This window comes from Aedes aegypti, chromosome 3 (assembly GCF_002204515.2).
Source record: "Aedes aegypti strain LVP_AGWG chromosome 3, AaegL5.0 Primary Assembly, whole genome shotgun sequence".
NCBI lineage: Eukaryota > Metazoa > Arthropoda > Insecta > Diptera > Culicidae > Aedes > Aedes aegypti.
This window is the reverse complement of record NC_035109.1, coordinates 180,444,912-180,464,090: the sequence shown is the minus strand read 5'-3', so window position 1 is coordinate 180,464,090 and position 19,179 is coordinate 180,444,912. Positions and strand designations below refer to the sequence as shown.

The following is a 19,179-nucleotide window of genomic DNA, read 5'->3' as shown; positions in this document are numbered from 1 at the left end:
ACGTTGTTAGTCGTAACTGTTGTCGACTTGTGTGTTGTGAAGTTTTTTGCGTTAAGAAATGTTTAAATATTACTATGAAAATAATGTAAAATTTCAAAATCATGTGCGGTGCAACATTGCCAAACATCCACGAACTTCTAGTTCTAAACAAGGATTTGAACATGATATAAACCTGAAAGTTTGTGAAGATGCTTAAGATATATCTCCAAACCAGATTTCATCGCCAAAACTCGTACCAACTAGCTTATATGGTTGAAATAATTGAATTTCTGTCAGATATCATTGAATTTCTTAGAAAATTGCATACATTTAGGCGTGTTCCACTTTATTCTTGAAATTTAACTATTCATTATTCATATAAATATTGCATTGTTAAGAATTTGACATGCATATTCGTTACAATTTGTTACAAAATTTTGGTACATGAGGCTCACCTTCATACTTGTTTTCCTGCATATAGTTGTTTGGCATTGTCAGCATTAAAGAAAACAGACTAGAAAAACCGTAAAAAATTATCAATTTCACCCGAAATTACGGTATTCCTGGAATATCATGGCAAGATCTTTCATATTTTAATTGATACAGTATGTCAAAGTTAGAGTTTTTAAGAAAAATAAAGATTTCAGTGCTAACACAAGGTACACATTGAAAACAATATACTGTATAATCGTAATATTTTATACAGATCTTTATACACTGTCCGAAATCTTAAACAAAAAGCTATCTTACTAATCTAAGTTAATCTTAGTAAAATATAATGCAATAAAAATTCGTAGTTTAGGTCGGAAAAATGCGGGGAGTGCACTGAAAAAAAATATTTGATTTGATATCGAAACTTCACACACCCCATACTATTTTGTCCCAAGTTGTCCCAGGTTAAAATTTATTTCCAAGGGTACTTTGAGATGTAAACTAAAGGATCGTGAAGAATTTAGCTGCACTAATTTGCACTTTTTTAATATAGAGCTCTTTGAATTTTTCCAATATTTTAACTATTTTCTTTTAAAAAACAGTTAAAAAATAGTTTAGAGAATAACTAAATATCACTAAATGATTCATATCATCATTTTTATGTAAGTTCTAATAATTATAATGGTTTGCACATCGTCGCAAACGCATAAATGGCTTATATGCATCATTAGTAAAACAATTTATTATTACGCTATTGGCCCTATTCAAAAATTAGTCTCGAAAACTTGCATTTGAAATAAAACATCAAATTTGTATCACATAACTCATACACTCAAAAAAATCCAAACGTCATTGCTACGTGAAAAATCACGTAGATCATTCCAAATTCATTTTGCCTCCACTTTACCTGACTAAGATAAAGATCACTAAGCCATTCATAACCATAAAATAGTGAATCGATAATTGTTACTGAGGTTACCTATCGCACTTACGTGAAATTCACGTAGGTGCCTAAGTTCATTTTGACATCTGCATGTTGTACGTACATTCGGTGTTGAGCGCAAATCCTAAGATGACGCCGGCTTGATTTTTGAGGAACTTCAGAAGCTGCTGGACTTTCAACCCTGTGTTTAATTGATTTCAAGGTAAATATGCTTTGAATACCGAAGAATCCCTGCATTACTTCATATTTTATACCTGATTTATAACCTCTATCAATTATAGCACGCGAATGCGAAGGCTACAACAAGACAGAACAAACTCACAACATTTGGGAAACAGGATTCACAATGCTCAGATTGAATATAAAAATATCACAATCTTTTAGGTCTGTTTACATTTTCCAATTGGGAATTAAAGCCTATTAGAGATAAGGTTGGTCTTTATTCCAGTTAAATTTAATGCAAAACCATCTAGGTCCTATTGAAACGCTTCGTAAAGGCTACCGGAAAATCCACGTAGCTCTTACGTGTAGCGCCGGTGGAATGGACGAAGTTCAAAAGTTCATGCGTTCATTCTGGGCTACCTATGATTAACGTAAGAGCTACGTGGAAAGTGCGATGGAAAAAAACTACTTATGTTTTCACGTAACAATGACGTTTGGATTATTTTGAGTGTAAATACGACATGAGACGGAAACAATATTTTTGGCCGCCAGTCTGTATGGAAACCGCCCATAGTGTATCACTCGCATTGACTTCTGTCCTTAATTCGTTTCATTTAATAAGACTGCTCAGGATGTAGCTCTACAAGACTTGACACTGATAGTCGGGAATCTATATTCTGTGCAGTGCTGGCCGCCCACCTGAAACTGTTGAGTGCGTGCTTCCCATCTTTCGTGATCCCTGCGTAGTATAAATCGTTTCTTTATTCTTGAATCGACGCCCTTTCAACACTCCTGGAGAATTCTCCATAAAAACCTTTCGATTCCATTGCGTTCTTCGTCGAAATATCTCGGATCTAAACTACATCTTCCATAATCCACGCTTACTTTTCGTAGATGAGACTTTCCAGGAATTTTCCTAGCATTTACAGCAGGCATATGTCTTTGGCAGCGGTACCAGCTACTGGATCTTCCAGTTACTTTGGTCAAAACACTTCTGCATCACCTTCTTGAATATTTAGGGAGTCGATGCCGGTTATGGGCCCTTTGCGTATTTTGGACCCCCTACATAATAACATAAAATTATCACTCAAAGCAACCTTATTCCTATGAAAATCCATTGGGGGAATATCGATTGCATTAAGATACCCTTCAACTCTTCAGAAGACATCACCCTCCAAAATCACGTTAAAACATCGCAAACGTACCAACCGTTTCGATTCAGGGTCATAGGTAAAATCGTTGGGAGCGGCGTTGCTAAGAAATTTAATGCACACTCTATTGTTGTTCTCCTGGGATGAGACATAGGCATTTCTTCCTAATGTCCTGGCTCTAGAGCCTTGGTTCAAGCGCCTTTGCTCGCTCTCTTATATGAATCTTATAATTCGTCTGAAAATTACAGTTTTTTTTTGTCCTAAAATAAAAAATAGTCATAACTATCCTTAATCGCAATCGATTTTTGTAATATTTATAGTGCAAGTCGCTTACTTAATCCGTTAACGCCCAGCGTCCTATTTTGTCCGAACACCCAGCCTCCTCAATTGAGGACAGCGATTTGCACTAATAACTTGAAAGCGATACAAAATATAATGATATCATGTTTAGAGAGCTTGGTCATAGACCTGATATCTTCCACTCAGCTGACATTATATTTCGGAATACACTCACCAGGTGGCGCTACAGCATGATCAAACATATCTTATACCTGCACAAACAACTCCACAAATCTCGGAAGTCCATCTTTGACAATACATATTCTCTGTTGTTTTCGAAGCATTTCGAAAATTCTTTCAGTAATGGATCATCGTCTATTTTAATTGATTCTAAATAAATGCATCTACCAACAGTTATTTTGCAATAGACACTTCTTAGCCAGTTATTTAGCAATAGACACTTCTTGACACATGTGGGGCCCAGATAGCCGTAGCGATAAACGCGCAGATATTCAGCAAGACCAATCTGAGGGTCGTGGGTTCGAATCCCACCGGTCGAGGATCTTTTCGGGTTGGAAATGTTCTCGACTTCCCAGGGCATAAAGTATCATCGTACCTGCCACACGATATACGCATGCAAAAATGGTCATTGGCATAGTAAGCTCTCAGTTAATAACTGTGGAAGGGCTCATAAGAACACTAAGCTGAGAAGCAGGCTCTGTCCCAGTGGGGAGGTAACGCCAGAAAGAAGAAAAAGAAGACACTTCTTAGCATTTTGGAAAATACAATCAACAATAAAACGAAATTCTAAGCAATCCCGACTAGAGGCTTGTAACAAAAATATAATGAAATTTTATCAGAATATGATATGCATATCATATTATGAAATAATTTTGTTAGGCTCCGTTATCCACAGAACATATTAAAACAAAAATATAACATAATGTGTTTTATTTACCTTTAAGATATTTTTGTTGTTCTTTGTTAACAACTTTATAACAAAATTAAATAGATACTTATGCATATCAATAATATACAATATTATCGTATATCGAACAGTATTATAATTTTAATACTTTGTATCAAACATTATAACTTGGTTTGATATATTTTTGATATAATTAAAACACATTTTGTTATGTTTATGTTACTATTCACACACTTTTTGTTATGATATTAGTTATTTCAACAACATCCTGCATCAAGTTTATAACAACCTATGTTCGAAAAAAAAAACCTTATAACATAATAACATGTGCTAATATAATTTTGTTATGTACTCTTAGTCAGGATGACATATAGTATTATCGACATTAAAGCAGTTGTAGAAGTGCAGTGACATCGTTTTAGCAGAAATTGAGGTTTTTGGTTACACTCAAAATTTATTTTACTAAAAAAATATAATAAATACTCTTTATTTCAAACTGTTTACTTGTAAAACAGAATTCAAAGCGATTACATGTAGTTTAATTGACATCAATTTGACTGAATTAGTCCAGTGAAATTGTTTAGATAATAATATAAATTATTGTTTACACTCAAAATTTGTTTTACTCAACAAACTACAAGACAGTATAGGTTTCCAAAATGTTTGCATTTGCGTAGCTTTTTCAGTATAAATTTTCTTATACATGTCCAGCGAACATATTTGAGCAGACATAGATATTTTGTATTACACATATAACATTTTTTACCAAAAACGTTCAAGCAATCCAAGATTTTTATCCTCCTTGTCTAAAAATCAACATCAACATCAACATTTAGGCAAGAACTTACTTGTAGACATTCAGTGACCATCTTTGGGAAGAAATAGTAAATTATGAAATCACTCAAAACTTATTTTGTATAGCTGCATGCGTATAAATCGAGTTGCAAAGCAATGACATGTAGTTCTTAGTAATAAATTTAAATGTACAAGAATAGTGGTTTGAGCAGAAATTTTGGTTAAAAAACTAACAGTTACGAAAATACATTTTTCAAAATTATACTGCCGTGAATCGCAGTCAGTCCCATCTGTAAAAAGTAGGCATTGAGAAAACGGGCTATGAAGTTTCAAAACTCGTTTTCCATACGAATATTCAAAAAAAAATTCAAACGATTGAAACATTCTCAAATCTTAATGAAACTTTCCCAATTTGCCTTTCACTACGATATCTTTCCGAGAAAAATGTAAAGATGATCAAAACACGATTCATTTTTGTTTTTCACAAAACTATGTGGAAATGTAAAATTTTGGTGACAATTTTCACACGATCAGACAAATTTAACTGTATTTGAAGATAATATGTGGATTTTAGGCAATTTGCAAATTATTCCGTGGGTCGAACTTTTGCCCCGTTGATTCGAACTTTTGTCCCACTATGGGCCAAAAAGTGTTTTCAAGCATCTATGCAAAAACTAATACACCTCAAAGCAACCTTATGATAGTCCTAGAAACGCCCTTACATAAAATATTGAAAAAAGTTTTATCTTCAATTGGTTCCATGCAGCGAAAGTTTGACCAAAAATTACAATATTCACGTCGAAAAAAACAAATAGCCATAATTTTTCCAAATCTTAATCGATTTTTATGATATTTGGATTGGAAGTCTCTTACTTGAACAAAATTCAAACCACCATGACATTTATAAGATTTGTTTTGAATTGAGCTAGAAATCTTGAAAAGAAACTCTTACCCCACTCGAACTTTTGCCCCACTTTACTCTATACGGTACGAAAATCTGTAGTGGGACTGACATGCGGTTACTTTTCATTATGGGACAATTTGACTTGCTATGTTTTCCTCATTTTTCCGACCAAATCACATTAACTCATTAAATCAGCTGGAAGAGCATTGAAAGATATGCTGAAAACTGAACTCGACTCGATTTTGATGAAAATGCAGATGAGACTGACTTCCCGAGCAGAAGAAAATAACTACTGAATACCAAATTGAGGTATTCCATACCAGATAATTTCCAATACTACATACCTGAATGAGGTATGAATTAGCCCTGCATAAGAGGTAAAATACCTAAAATAATATCTCAAGCATATTCTACGAACACCAAACTGATAACTAGATCAGGTATTGTAATACCTCAACAATACTTGATGGATTTTCATATAAAAATTAAATTTTTCAATTGTAGTTCAATACCTCCAGCAGACCTCAATTTAATACCTCAATGAAGTATTTTTAATTGTTTTAAAGATTTTTTTCAATACCATTATAATACCAAATTGAGGTATTGACAACTGAACAATACCTAATTTTGGTATGATACCAAAAAATGGTATGCATAAGTTATTGGGGAGTTATTTGTTCCTCCTCGGGTTGCGATTCACGACAGTATAGTACCTTAAATTTAAGTATAATAAACACTTTCTATTTCAAAGCATAGATGTTCAATGGACTTCTATTAGTTGATTGATATAAAATTTTACAAGTTTTCGATTTATTTGTTTTATTGGAAGATATCAACAAATGAGAAGATGAAGAATGAAAGATGAAAGAAAAACAGTTTTAAACTTTCTCCGGATCGTTTTTCGGGGAGCATGCAAGTTTAATTTCTGATTTGCAAGCAAAAATTCAAAAAAAGGGCTTTTCGTAGTTTTTGAAATGACATAAATTGTGAATGCAATCCTATTTTCTGGTCAAACATGTATAGCGATAAAACAAGATGTTATCGCATTAAATTTATTGGCATATAGTATAAAAAATGGGATTTCTCAAATCAATCAATTTAGAGTGTAATCAACGGTTTAAAAAATAAATGTTTCAAAGTTTTTTATTTAAAGATATTTTGAGTGTAACCAAAAATTTATATTTCTGCCCAAAAATGTTTGCTGGGCTTCTACAATCAAATTTATGAAAAAAACTACATGCAACTGAAAACGACGGAGCTATGCATAGTCAAAGTTGGACTTTTCCTGGACCCTTTGCTGTAAGGGTGAGTTTTCTCCCCCGTGGTAGTAGAAACGTTTCCAACCGAAAGTATTGTTTACAATGCTTACTATTTCTAAAGGATCAACTAGCATTAATTTTGTCTAAATAAAATGCAAAATTGATTCTATTGAGCTATCAGATATCGTTGACAAGTATTTTTTGGAATCCTTACCATAGACTTTATTTTTTTGTCGAAACTGTGTTTATTTTATGGGAACGTAGCTATTGATTTCAATTTCGGGATCTATGCACAATTGTGGGATACCTTGGGCGTTAACGGGTTAAATAGTACTTGAACGACCATGATATTTATAACATTATTTTAGAATTGAGGTATAAATAAACTTTTGCCCCACCTAACTCTATATTTTTAAATTTATTTTCTCTTGGACTGACCAAAGCAAATGTTTTTACCCTAGTTATGTTCATCCTTTCGATTAACTAAGTTTTAAATCCCATGTTAGCAACATATGTTTTTTATGTGATAATTGTTTTCTTTTTTGCAGGAGGCATCCGCACTCCAATTGCGGCAATGAGCACCTTGCCACGGCCCCACCAGCAGCCCCCTCCCGTGTTTCTGGGAGGTCCAGGTTCCATTCTGGGTCACTCTCAAACGCTCAGACGGCCTTCCAGTGATCTCGAAGGCAACACACCACGCAGTCTCAGCAGGGGAGCAGCAAACACACAGTTCTACTACGGGTGACATTCGGTTTCCGGCCCGGCATCAGCCCAGTTCAAGCCAACTCAGCCCACCCCCCTGCAGCCTCAGTCCATACTGAAACATAAAGAACCGACCATCAGCGAAGCGGAAGATACCATGGTAATGTGTCCACCTAATCGAACGTACTGTTTCTAGAACTGCAACATTATCCTGCTGCGAAAGCAGAGCACTCAGCTAAACTGTCATAGTGACAAGGATCTAGTATATTTGTAACTGAATGGGATTTGATCCTGGCAGCATTGGATAACTGGGGTGCTAAAGCAGTTGAATCCACTGACAAATAAATCGTGAATTGATTTTTCGAATAATTTCTTAAGATGCAATTATGGTGGACGATATGGAGCAATCATAAGATGAATCATAAGTCGTTAAAAAGAGAAAATAACTTGTTGTGCAATTCCAAGAGTGTTGTTTAAGTGACGTTCTGGGTAACAAAGTGCAATAAACTGTCCAAAGGAATTTGAAATAAGTAAAACGAGAAAAAGCAGTCAGTTGAAATATTCGGGTGACCGCATTATGTGCACAAAAAAAACGGGAACGTGTTTTATTGACGTTTTTTCTACTATCATAGTTTAAAGTTGGTAATCAGGGTATCGTGCATGCAAAATAATTCCCTTTGTTTGTGTGAGACCAACCGGAAGAAGTGAATGTAGTTTATCGAAAAAATAAAAGCAATTCGTACTTGAATTGATTCAATTAGATCTTTACAAAAACACACAACCTAGCGCCGTAAGAATTGTACAGGAATTCGAGAACACGAGGAAATTTTGTACAAACTATTAATCAATTCGGAAGCGATAGACGTAAAAACTTAGTTATCTAGGAAAAATGTAAGGTAATGATTGCGATCGGAACGATGACGTATCCTAGAAAAATGTGTACAGATAAAGTGATTTATTTATTTTCTGTTTATTCATGGAAGAATGTCATTTATATCGTTAAATGATATAAATGTTGTGAATATTTTAATAAAAAGATTTATTAGAAAACATTCTCATATCACGTTCCTTTGATGACATTCTATTTTCAATTTGATGATCTGTAATAGATAAATTTAATCTGTTCATGGACCAGTTCCTTCAATTTGTTACAAAGTAACTTAATTACCACTGATATCGTACCATGAAACGGGATAACTTTGGTAGTTTTTAGAAGAAAATGTGATTATTTCTGCATTATGAAGTTCCATTATTTGAGTACCGTTATTCGGGGTGTCGTTAATCAGGGCCCATTCACAAATTTAATAACGCTGAAAGGAGTTAGTGGGTGGGTTTCTTTAAGATGTTACAGCTCATACAAAATTCGAAAAATATTCATACAAAATGCGATACGAAGGGGTGGGTGGGTGTCAAAAATGGCCATTTTCAGCGTTATGAAATTTGTTAATAAACCCTCAGTGGGGAGAAGTTGATCATTCTCGTACCCACATGATCATCGATTTATCAGAAAGTTGTAAGATTTTTTAAACTTGATTCAGATTCAGTGACCCCAAATCTAGTGAATAGCATATCCCTTTACTTTAGAAAACCTTTCGCAGTAATTGATCATCTTCAACACGGAATTAAAAACTCCACGTTTTGATTTCTAAAATATATTTTTGTTATTATGATAACATTTCATCAAAATTACGTTTGAATAATTCAATAAACAATCATCATCAATAAACATTTTACGGTATTTTCAAAGTAGTATTTAAGTTCTTTTCTGTAAATTGTGGAATTAATTTTCTGGAAACACATTTTCTGTACGATCGATAGGAATATTTTCTTACCTACAGAGTCTAAATATTAAATTATAAGGTATCCGTCCTATAGAGGACCAATGCACGGTGTTGAAACTTAAATCTTATTTTATATTTTTTTCAATGGAAGAGTTGAAACTATTTTTAATTCGGAATAAAGGGAAGTAAACAAGGTGATTTTGATATCAATCTAACATTTTTAACATAAACCTGAAGCTTTTCCTTTGTCCTATTATTGCGGTAGTGCACGGAAAAAATTCTGTTCCCGTTTTTTTTTTGTTTTTAAGGCTCGTGGCCACTACTGTGCTGGACTCAGTTGATCTGTAGCTTCTTAACTGATACAGATCTATTTTCAACTTATTTATATTTACATCTAGTTTCACTCTCTCCTACTCTTTTACTCTCACACCGAGCAGGTAGGAGAGAGCTCTGCTGTTAGTGAAGCTAGCTGCCTGCGAAGAGGGTCACTTTGTCTCAGTCTCAGGGGCCGGGAATCGAACCCATGACCTTCCGTTTATGAAGCGAAAGCGTATCCTCAAGGCTACAGACCCCCCTAATATGTTCCCGTTAACATGAATAAAAAAATATGAAAAGAACAAAAAATATCTCATGAAACCATAAATCCAACTCATGATACCATGACGAAAACACAACATATCAGGAACAAAAACAAACGTTTCCATGAACAATAATCAATGGGCGTTACGTGCATGTGTCAGTTTTGTCAGTTAGAATCGGTTTGCAAATATTTAGCGTCGGTGGCGACCGAACGTATCAGTGTTGTTCGTAAGAATTAACAATGTGAAGTTTCTGGATTATTAATTTAAATTAAATTTATATATTGTTGTTTTTTTTTAATAGATTTCGCAAAGAGCTAGTGTTGTGTACTAGGCAGTGTTTGCGAATTTAATTGTCCTGGATCTTGAGCGCAGCATTGCGAACATGTGTCGGAAGACCATTTACACGGGCAGCATTTTCCTTTTTTTTTCGATTTGCACTTCATGAATAATATTTTCCTTTTCCGGTATTCTGTTGACGATTCCTAGTTCGATTATTAATTATTTTACAAATCATAGTCATTATTTGCTGTCAACGGAAAAAAAACTGTAACGCACGAAGTATGTTACGTAAATCTTCGTGATTTCGTGAATAATATTCATGAAGTATTTCAATAACATAAAAACACACTTTATTCCCAAAATCATGACTCAGTTTTCAGATTTTGATAATGAATTTATTCCCGTGTGCTTTTGTATTATTGCGGTATAAAAAAAACATATATTTTATTACAATGAAATTATGCTCCGAGGGCCCATTCCCAAATTTCATAACGCTGTAGGGAGTGGGTGGGTGCCCTTGAGATGTTACAGCCCATTCAAAATTAGAAAAATATTAATACCAAATGTGTTACGATGGGGTGGGTGTGTGTCAAAAATTACTATTTTTCACGTTATGAAATTTGTGAATAAACCCCCTCCATGTTGATGATATTAAACGGTAGCGGACTTTGGGGCAACTGTGCCACCCCTGTTTTTTTTTTTATAAAAACACATTGTAGTTTTCTTTTTGAGGTTAACAATATGTTCCCTTATAGTTCACAATACAATGATCACGTATTTACATCAACTTTTGCAAAGACAACCAAATTTGAGTGGATTTTTATAAGATTTCGTTGTTTCTAAATAGCATGGTAAAAGGTAAATTATTAATAGATTTTTCTAACGTGCTGTACATCGTGAAACTATTAAAATGTGTAAGTTATTGTGGCATTTGAACGAAAAAAGTATTAAGTTTTACATACGAAATCCAGTTTGGTTGAAATCTATACTTTTTGGGGCAAGTGTGCCACCTATTTGGTAAACGAAAATTGTTGGAGTGAAATTTATAAAAATGTTAACATCATCAACAAAATCATAATAATATACCAAAATGAAGCACCAGTAGTGGTTTCTGAAGTATAATAGGGGAATAACTGACATTTTTGCCCCCCCAAGTGTTTTTTTTTCTTTTGATATTCAAAAATAACTTGTCTTTCGGCTTATTAAGTACCGTTTTACATATCTACATCAATATTTTACCGTTATTTAGTGCCGATCTAGTGTAATATTATGCATATTCGCCGTAATATTATGGTAATACATATATTGTATTGAATGGAGACAAAAAATAACCATTTTAGTTATTCGAATTCAGCAATAGAGAGTTACGCTTGTGTTGAATCTTATTATTAAGCATCCCCTTGTTACGGTAAACTTAAAATTATTTTTAAACTATCGATTAGCGTCTGCTTTAATGTAATATTAATAGGTAATAAAGCCAATTTAATTACAAATAGAATTACATGCGACGTTCATTTGGTGGCCGTCTTGCCCCATATGGGTGGCACACTTGCCCCATAGTGTCGAAAAATAGGATGATATTTGAGAAGCTCCAAAACTACTTTTTGAAACTAACACCATGAGGCTAAATTTGTGAATTTTATAAGCTTTAAGCAAAGTTAGAGAACAATTTGTTTAAGGTGGTACACTTGCCCCAAATTCCGCTACTGTCAGCTTTGTGACATTGGGCAATGAATTGATTACTTTATATCATGATTCAAAAACGAATCAACAGTATGGATGAACAAAAATCTTTTGTTTGCATGAATAAATGTATGAATGACACAAAATAATGTCGCAAAACAATATCTTACTAATATTGAGAATGTTTTATGCAGTTACATTTAGTATGACTATTTAAATACCGATTTTTTTAATGTGATATGCAGATACCGCAATAATCAGCAAAAAGCTAATTTCGTTGTCCTATTATTGCGGTAACGTCTATCATGTAGGTATACCTACATCCATTGTGAGCTGATATGTCTGGTGCATATAATTGTTTTTGTTTGTGAACTAAATAAATCACGTTTATGAAAATTGTTCCGTAGAGAGAGGGACTGATGAAAAACATTCTTGATGCATCATTTAAAACTGTTCTTCTAACGATCGTTTAATTTGAAAAGCATTATTTTGATTTAGTTCGCGAATTTTATGAGTTTTTCTCATTATCAATACTATCCATAGAAAATAGTGTTTTTATCGATCGATCTATCGATTAATCCCGAAAATTGCCTTACGTTATAAATGAACCGCCCCATATCAGTACAAGATTATTCCACCACAAGCTAAATTCTTACTCGCCGTTATATGCCCGATGCGTATGCAACAAGCGCAGTCCGCTAATTGCATGCAAGATTTTGTGTTACGCACGCTAATATTCATTTATCTACACTTGGATCGATTTGAAAAGAGATGCTTTCATTACATTGCATTGAATAAATGATAGGGAATCTTGTATCAAAAACTGACACCACTGGTGTCGATCGTTAAGCATTTCTCTCAAATCGTATTAAATACGCGATTTCGGTAAAAAATTGCAAAGTGGATAATTGAACTGAAGTTATTTAACGAAATATAGTAGTTTTATTGCATTTTTTGGTATGTAAGTTTACAAACCATGACAGCTTTACCAAAAATATACTTGGGATTCCCAAGTTGGGAAATGAATCTATGTTGCAGGTAAGTTGGAATAGCCACCATAGTGGAACATTTTAAGTTTGATACGACAAATAATAGCGCTTACGACGAAGTAGAACGAAACCCTACTGTGTTCAGGGCACAAGAATTAAAATTGGCGGAAAACGTGCACCTGGATTAGGTGTTCTGAGTTGGGTCACATGCTAAAAGAAGGGAGAATTGAACCAACGAATGTCTAGTTTTGGTACAAAAACTGAAATGTCCCACAATATAGATCTCCGATGGTCATTTCTGGGTTATTCCAGTGGTCAAAATGAGCTAGAGAAGTCATTCAACTAAGAGAGTGACAGATATTAAAAATTATGAAAATTGAGCCATCGCATCGCTAGTTTTAATACAAAAACTCAAATATCCTAAAAAACTGATATTTCCGGTGGACATTCCTGGGTTATTTCGGTGGTCACAATAAACCAGAATGATCCTTCATCAATATTGAGCCACAGGGATTCAAAATCATGAATATTGATCTGTCGCATGCCTAATGTTGATGCTAAAACATTGTGGTCCCATATTATGGGTTTCCCGGTGGCCATTCCGGTGATCCAAAAGGACCATTAATAACCATACATTCATCCTCTTGTCAGAATGCATCCAAACATAAAAAATCATAAAGAATTGGACACAATTCATTTTGCTTTGAGACATAAATCCGGGTCATTTCATCAAATTGTCCAGATTGGTCATCTTCTGGGACACCAAAAACCGGTTCCGCGTGGACCATACTGTGATATCCTGCCATACTGCAATATCTAACACCTAATTAACTAGCAATTTATGCCAAGGAAACACACTTAAGCATCGGGCAAATCTCCACGTCCATCAATGTTCTACCACCTTCCAAATCCACTCCCGTACACTCACTCACACATCTTAGGATGCCACATCCTCCCTTTCCAGAAAATGTTTCAATCATCCCTGCAACTCTCTAGTATGTGTTATGAGATAAGCCTACGCCAGAGTGATCATAGTTAATCAATAGGGCGATATTCAAAACTGAAAAGGCAATAGATGGCTCTTTTTCAGTGGTAGTAAAAACGAAATCCTGAAGCAAAGAAAGCTCTACGGAAGATGAACTAAACACAAAAAGTTATGTATTTACTTTACACTTGATTTCTAATCACTACTTTTTTGATCCAGTTTCCGAATTGCAAGTAATTTACGTTTTTAATTATTTTCCATACGTTTTGACAGTTCTCCGACTACCATTCTTCCATGCACTTGTGTTGAAAGTTTGAGAAATTTGAGAATCCAGCGTAGCGTGATCAGTGGGAGGAATACAAACAACAGTGTCGTCGCTCGGCGGCCGGCGAAAGAAACTGAATGTTCGAAAGGTTGTTGCCTGTACTTTTTGCCGCTGGTGCCAACTGTTAGCGATTAAGAACGAAATAAACAGTCGTTACCCTATTGTATTATCATACAAATAATGCAAGAGAACAGACTTAGTGAACCATTACAAAAAATGAATCTACCTCGATTTCTAAATCTTTCCTACAGTGAAAACCTCATTTTCTGCATCCACTGTTTTCTGAAACGTCTTCAACTATGGCTTTACTATATTGTTTCTAAACCGTGACCATTGTTAATAGCATATCGTACTAATGATAAAGTGCCATCTGCCTCCGGAGAAGAGCCATCATTAAGTAAGACACCTATACCTCCCTCTTAATAAGATTTATATGGGCACTCCAAAATCCTAGAATCTTAAACCACCTGCTTATGTCAAAACGCAAGCGAATCCATCGAAAATCTGCTTACAATCGTCCAATCCAATAGGTAGACGCTAAGAGTTTTGCAACTTCACTAATCCAGAGAAACCATTAAACCTGGAGAAATAAGTATCTCTTTATGATATTCTCATATTTGCCTATATCATCCTCACCTTCCGAGTCGATGAACTCATTTTCGTTTCCGCCTCACACTTGTTGTTGTTTTTCTAAGTAGTCGGGACGAATTGACGAGTCATAACTGCACTCTTCCAAACAACCTTTCAATAGGGTAACGACTGTTTATTTCGATCATAACCACTAACAGTTGGCGTCAGCGGCAAAAATTGCAGACAACAACCTTTCGAACATTCAGTTTCTCTTACCGGCCGCCGAGCGGCGACACTGATGTTTGTATTCCTCTCACTGATCGCGCTACGCTGGATTCTCAAATTTCTCAAACTTTCAACACAAGCGCATGGAAGAATGGTAGTCGGAGAGCTGTCAAAACGTATGGAAAATAATGAAAATCGTAAATTGCTCGCAATTAGGAAACTGAATCAAAAAAGTAGTGATTAGAAATCATGTGTAAAGTGAAAACATAACTTTTTGTGTTTAGTTCATCTTCCGAGGTGCTTTCTTTGCTTCAGGATTTCGTTTTTACTACCATTAAAAAAGAGCCATCTATTGCCTTTTCAGTTTTGAATATCGCCCTATAGCCATAACAAGAAATCAAAAGTAAAATTAATATGTTTCCTTCTTAACATGAAGTGACACACCTTTTGAAAAAGAACGTATTTATAAGCAGCACAGCTGTAAATTGCTGAAAAAAAAATAAGTGGTATATAGAGAAAACTTAACTTGTCACTAAAATAAACTTGTTGCTTCTAACTTGTAAGCAAATTCCTCATGATTCAAATTCCAAGCGTAACAAGCACGCACATTTTAAATCTCGGTGATCTTTGAGTGATATTTAAGTTCACAATCCAATGTTATTAAGCAACCGTACCGTACAGTTGATTTATTCCTTATCACAAGTCGGTGTCATATCCTGACTATGACATCATTAAAGTATTTATTACATGTGGACTAGCAACAGCAAGAAAACAAGTTTTCACCGAAAAATCAAATCATCATCTATCTAAAATTCTTCAATATTGTCAACGTTGAGCAGGCAATATACACTCCATAAAAATGTTGTGCCATGAAGGTAAGCATGTCTTGTTAATAAACCCCAACTTGATACAGAAAGCGCAAAAACCTTCATTCGCTTTGCAAAATAAATTTTTAATCTACATCCAATCTACGCCCTTACATAAAATATTGAAAAAAGTTTTATCTTCAATTGGTTCCATGCAGCGAAAGTTTGACCAAAAATTACAATATTCACGTCGAAAAAAACAAATAGCCATAATTTTTCCAAATCTTAATCGATTTTTATGATATTTGGATTGGAAGTCTCTTACTTGAACAAAATTCAAACCACCATGACATTTATAAGATTTGTTTTGAATTGAGCTAGAAATCTTGAAAAGAAACTCTTACCCCACTCGAACTTTTGCCCCACTTTACTCTATACGGTACGAAAATCTGTAGTGGGACTGACATGCGGTTACTTTTCATTATGGGACAATTTGACTTGCTATGTTTTCCTCATTTTTCCGACCAAATCACATTAACTCATTAAATCAGCTGGAAGAGCATTGAAAGATATGCTGAAAACTGAACTCGACTCGATTTTGATGAAAATGCAGATGAGACTGACTTCCCGAGCAGAAGAAAATAACTACTGAATACCAAATTGAGGTATTCCATACCAGATAATTTCCAATACTACATACCTGAATGAGGTATGAATTAGCCCTGCATAAGAGGTAAAATACCTAAAATAATATCTCAAGCATATTCTACGAACACCAAACTGATAACTAGATCAGGTATTGTAATACCTCAACAATACTTGATGGATTTTCATATAAAAATTAAATTTTTCAATTGTAGTTCAATACCTCCAGCAGACCTCAATTTAATACCTCAATGAAGTATTTTTAATTGTTTTAAAGATTTTTTTCAATACCATTATAATACCAAATTGAGGTATTGACAACTGAACAATACCTAATTTTGGTATGATACCAAAAAATGGTATGCATAAGTTATTGGGGAGTTATTTGTTCCTCCTCGGGTTGCGATTCACGACAGTATAGTACCTTAAATTTAAGTATAATAAACACTTTCTATTTCAAAGCATAGATGTTCAATGGACTTCTATTAGTTGATTGATATAAAATTTTACAAGTTTTCGATTTATTTGTTTTATTGGAAGATATCAACAAATGAGAAGATGAAGAATGAAAGATGAAAGAAAAACAGTTTTAAACTTTCTCCGGATCGTTTTTCGGGGAGCATGCAAGTTTAATTTCTGATTTGCAAGCAAAAATTCAAAAAAGGGCTTTTCGTAGTTTTTGAAATGACATAAATTGTGAATGCAATCCTATTTTCTGGTCAAACATGTATAGCGATAAAACAAGATGTTATCGCATTAAATTTATTGGCATATAGTATAAAAAATGGGATTTCTCAAATCAATCAATTTAGAGTGTAATCAACGGTTTAAAAAATAAATGTTTCAAAGTTTTTTATTTAAAGATATTTTGAGTGTAACCAAAAATTTATATTTCTGCCCAAAAATGTTTGCTGGGCTTCTACAATCAAATTTATGAAAAAAACTACATGCAACTGAAAACGACGGAGCTATGCATAGTCAAAGTTGGACTTTTCCTGGACCCTTTGCTGTAAGGGTGAGTTTTCTCCCCCGTGGTAGTAGAAACGTTTCCAACCGAAAGTATTGTTTACAATGCTTACTATTTCTAAAGGATCAACTAGCATTAATTTTGTCTAAATAAAATGCAAAATTGATTCTATTGAGCTATCAGATATCGTTGACAAGTATTTTTTGGAATCCTTACCATAGACTTTATTTTTTTGTCGAAACTGTGTTTATTTTATGGGAACGTAGCTATTGATTTCAATTTCGGGATCTATGCACAATTGTGGGATACCTTGGGCGTTAACGGGTTAAATAGTACTTGAACGACCATGATATTTATAACATTATTTTAGAATTGAGGTATAAATAAACTTTTGCCCCACCTAACTCTATATTTTTAAATTTATTTTCTCTTGGACTGACCAAAGCAAATGTTTTTACCCTAGTTATGTTCATCCTTTCGATTAACTAAGTTTTAAATCCCATGTTAGCAACATATGTTTTTTATGTGATAATTGTTTTCTTTTTTGCAGGAGGCATCCGCACTCCAATTGCGGCAATGAGCACCTTGCCACGGCCCCACCAGCAGCCCCCTCCCGTGTTTCTGGGAGGTCCAGGTTCCATTCTGGGTCACTCTCAAACGCTCAAACGGCCTTCCAGTGATCTCGAAGGCAACACACCACGCAGTCTCAGCAGGGGAGCAGCAAACACACAGTTCTACTACGGGTGACATTCGGTTTCCGGCCCGGCATCAGCCCAGTTCAAGCCAACTCAGCCCACCCCCCTGCAGCCTCAGTCCATACTGAAACATAAAGAACCGACCATCAGCGAAGCGGAAGATACCATGGTAATGTGTCCACCTAATCGAACGTACTGTTTCTAGAACTGCAACATTATCCTGCTGCGAAAGCAGAGCACTCAGCTAAACTGTCATAGTGACAAGGATCTAGTATATTTGTAACTGAATGGGATTTGATCCTGGCAGCATTGGATAACTGGGGTGCTAAAGCAGTTGAATCCACTGACAAATAAATCGTGAATTGATTTTTCGAATAATTTCTTAAGATGCAATTATGGTGGACGATATGGAGCAATCATAAGATGAATCATAAGTCGTTAAAAAGAGAAAATAACTTGTTGTGCAATTCCAAGAGTGTTGTTTAAGTGACGTTCTGGGTAACAAAGTGCAATAAACTGTCCAAAGGAATTTGAAATAAGTAAAACGAGAAAAAGCAGTCAGTTGAAATATTCGGGTGACCGCATTATGTGCACAAAAAAAAACGGGAACGTGTTTTATTGACGTTTTTTCTACTATCATAGTTTAAAGTTGGTAATCAGGGTATCGTGCATGCAAAATAATTCCCTTTGTTTGTGTGAGACCAACCGGAAGAAGTGAATGTAGTTTATCGAAAAAATAAAAGCAATTCGTACTTGAATTGATTCAATTAGATCTTTACAAAAACACACAATCTAGCGCCGTAAGAATTGTACAGGAATTCGAGAACACGAGGAAATTTTGTACAAACTATTAATCAATTCGGAAGCGATAGACGTAAAAACTTAGTTATCTAGGAAAAATGTAAGGTAATGATTGCGATCGGAACGATGACGTATCCTAGAAAAATGTGTACAGATAAAGTGATTTATTTATTTTCTGTTTATTCATGGAAGAATGTCATTTATATCGTTAAATGATATAAATGTTGTGAATATTTTAATAAAAAGATTTATTAGAAAACATTCTCATATCACGTTCCTTTGATGACATTCTATTTTCAATTTGATGATCTGT

At 34.5% G+C, this 19,179-nt stretch overlaps 1 protein-coding gene across 5 annotated transcripts in view; it reads left to right on the top strand.

Annotated features, from left to right (window-relative positions):
* The window catches only part of LOC5578554 (protein eva-1), a 623,125-nt gene extending 604,554 nt beyond the window's left edge, over positions 1-18,571 (top strand). For 4 of the 5 annotated variants that reach the window (XM_021848818.1, XM_021848820.1, XM_021848821.1 and 1 more), the window contains exon 11: positions 7,381-8,031. In XM_021848818.1, coding sequence (XP_021704510.1) covers positions 7,381-7,577 — 197 coding nt within the window. In that variant the 3' untranslated portion in view covers positions 7,578-8,031. Of the gene's footprint in view, positions 1-7,380; positions 8,032-17,920 lie in introns of those variants that run through there. The other variant, XR_002501140.1, reaches the window with a different exon arrangement.
* The last annotated feature ends 608 nt before the right edge of the window (positions 18,572-19,179 follow it).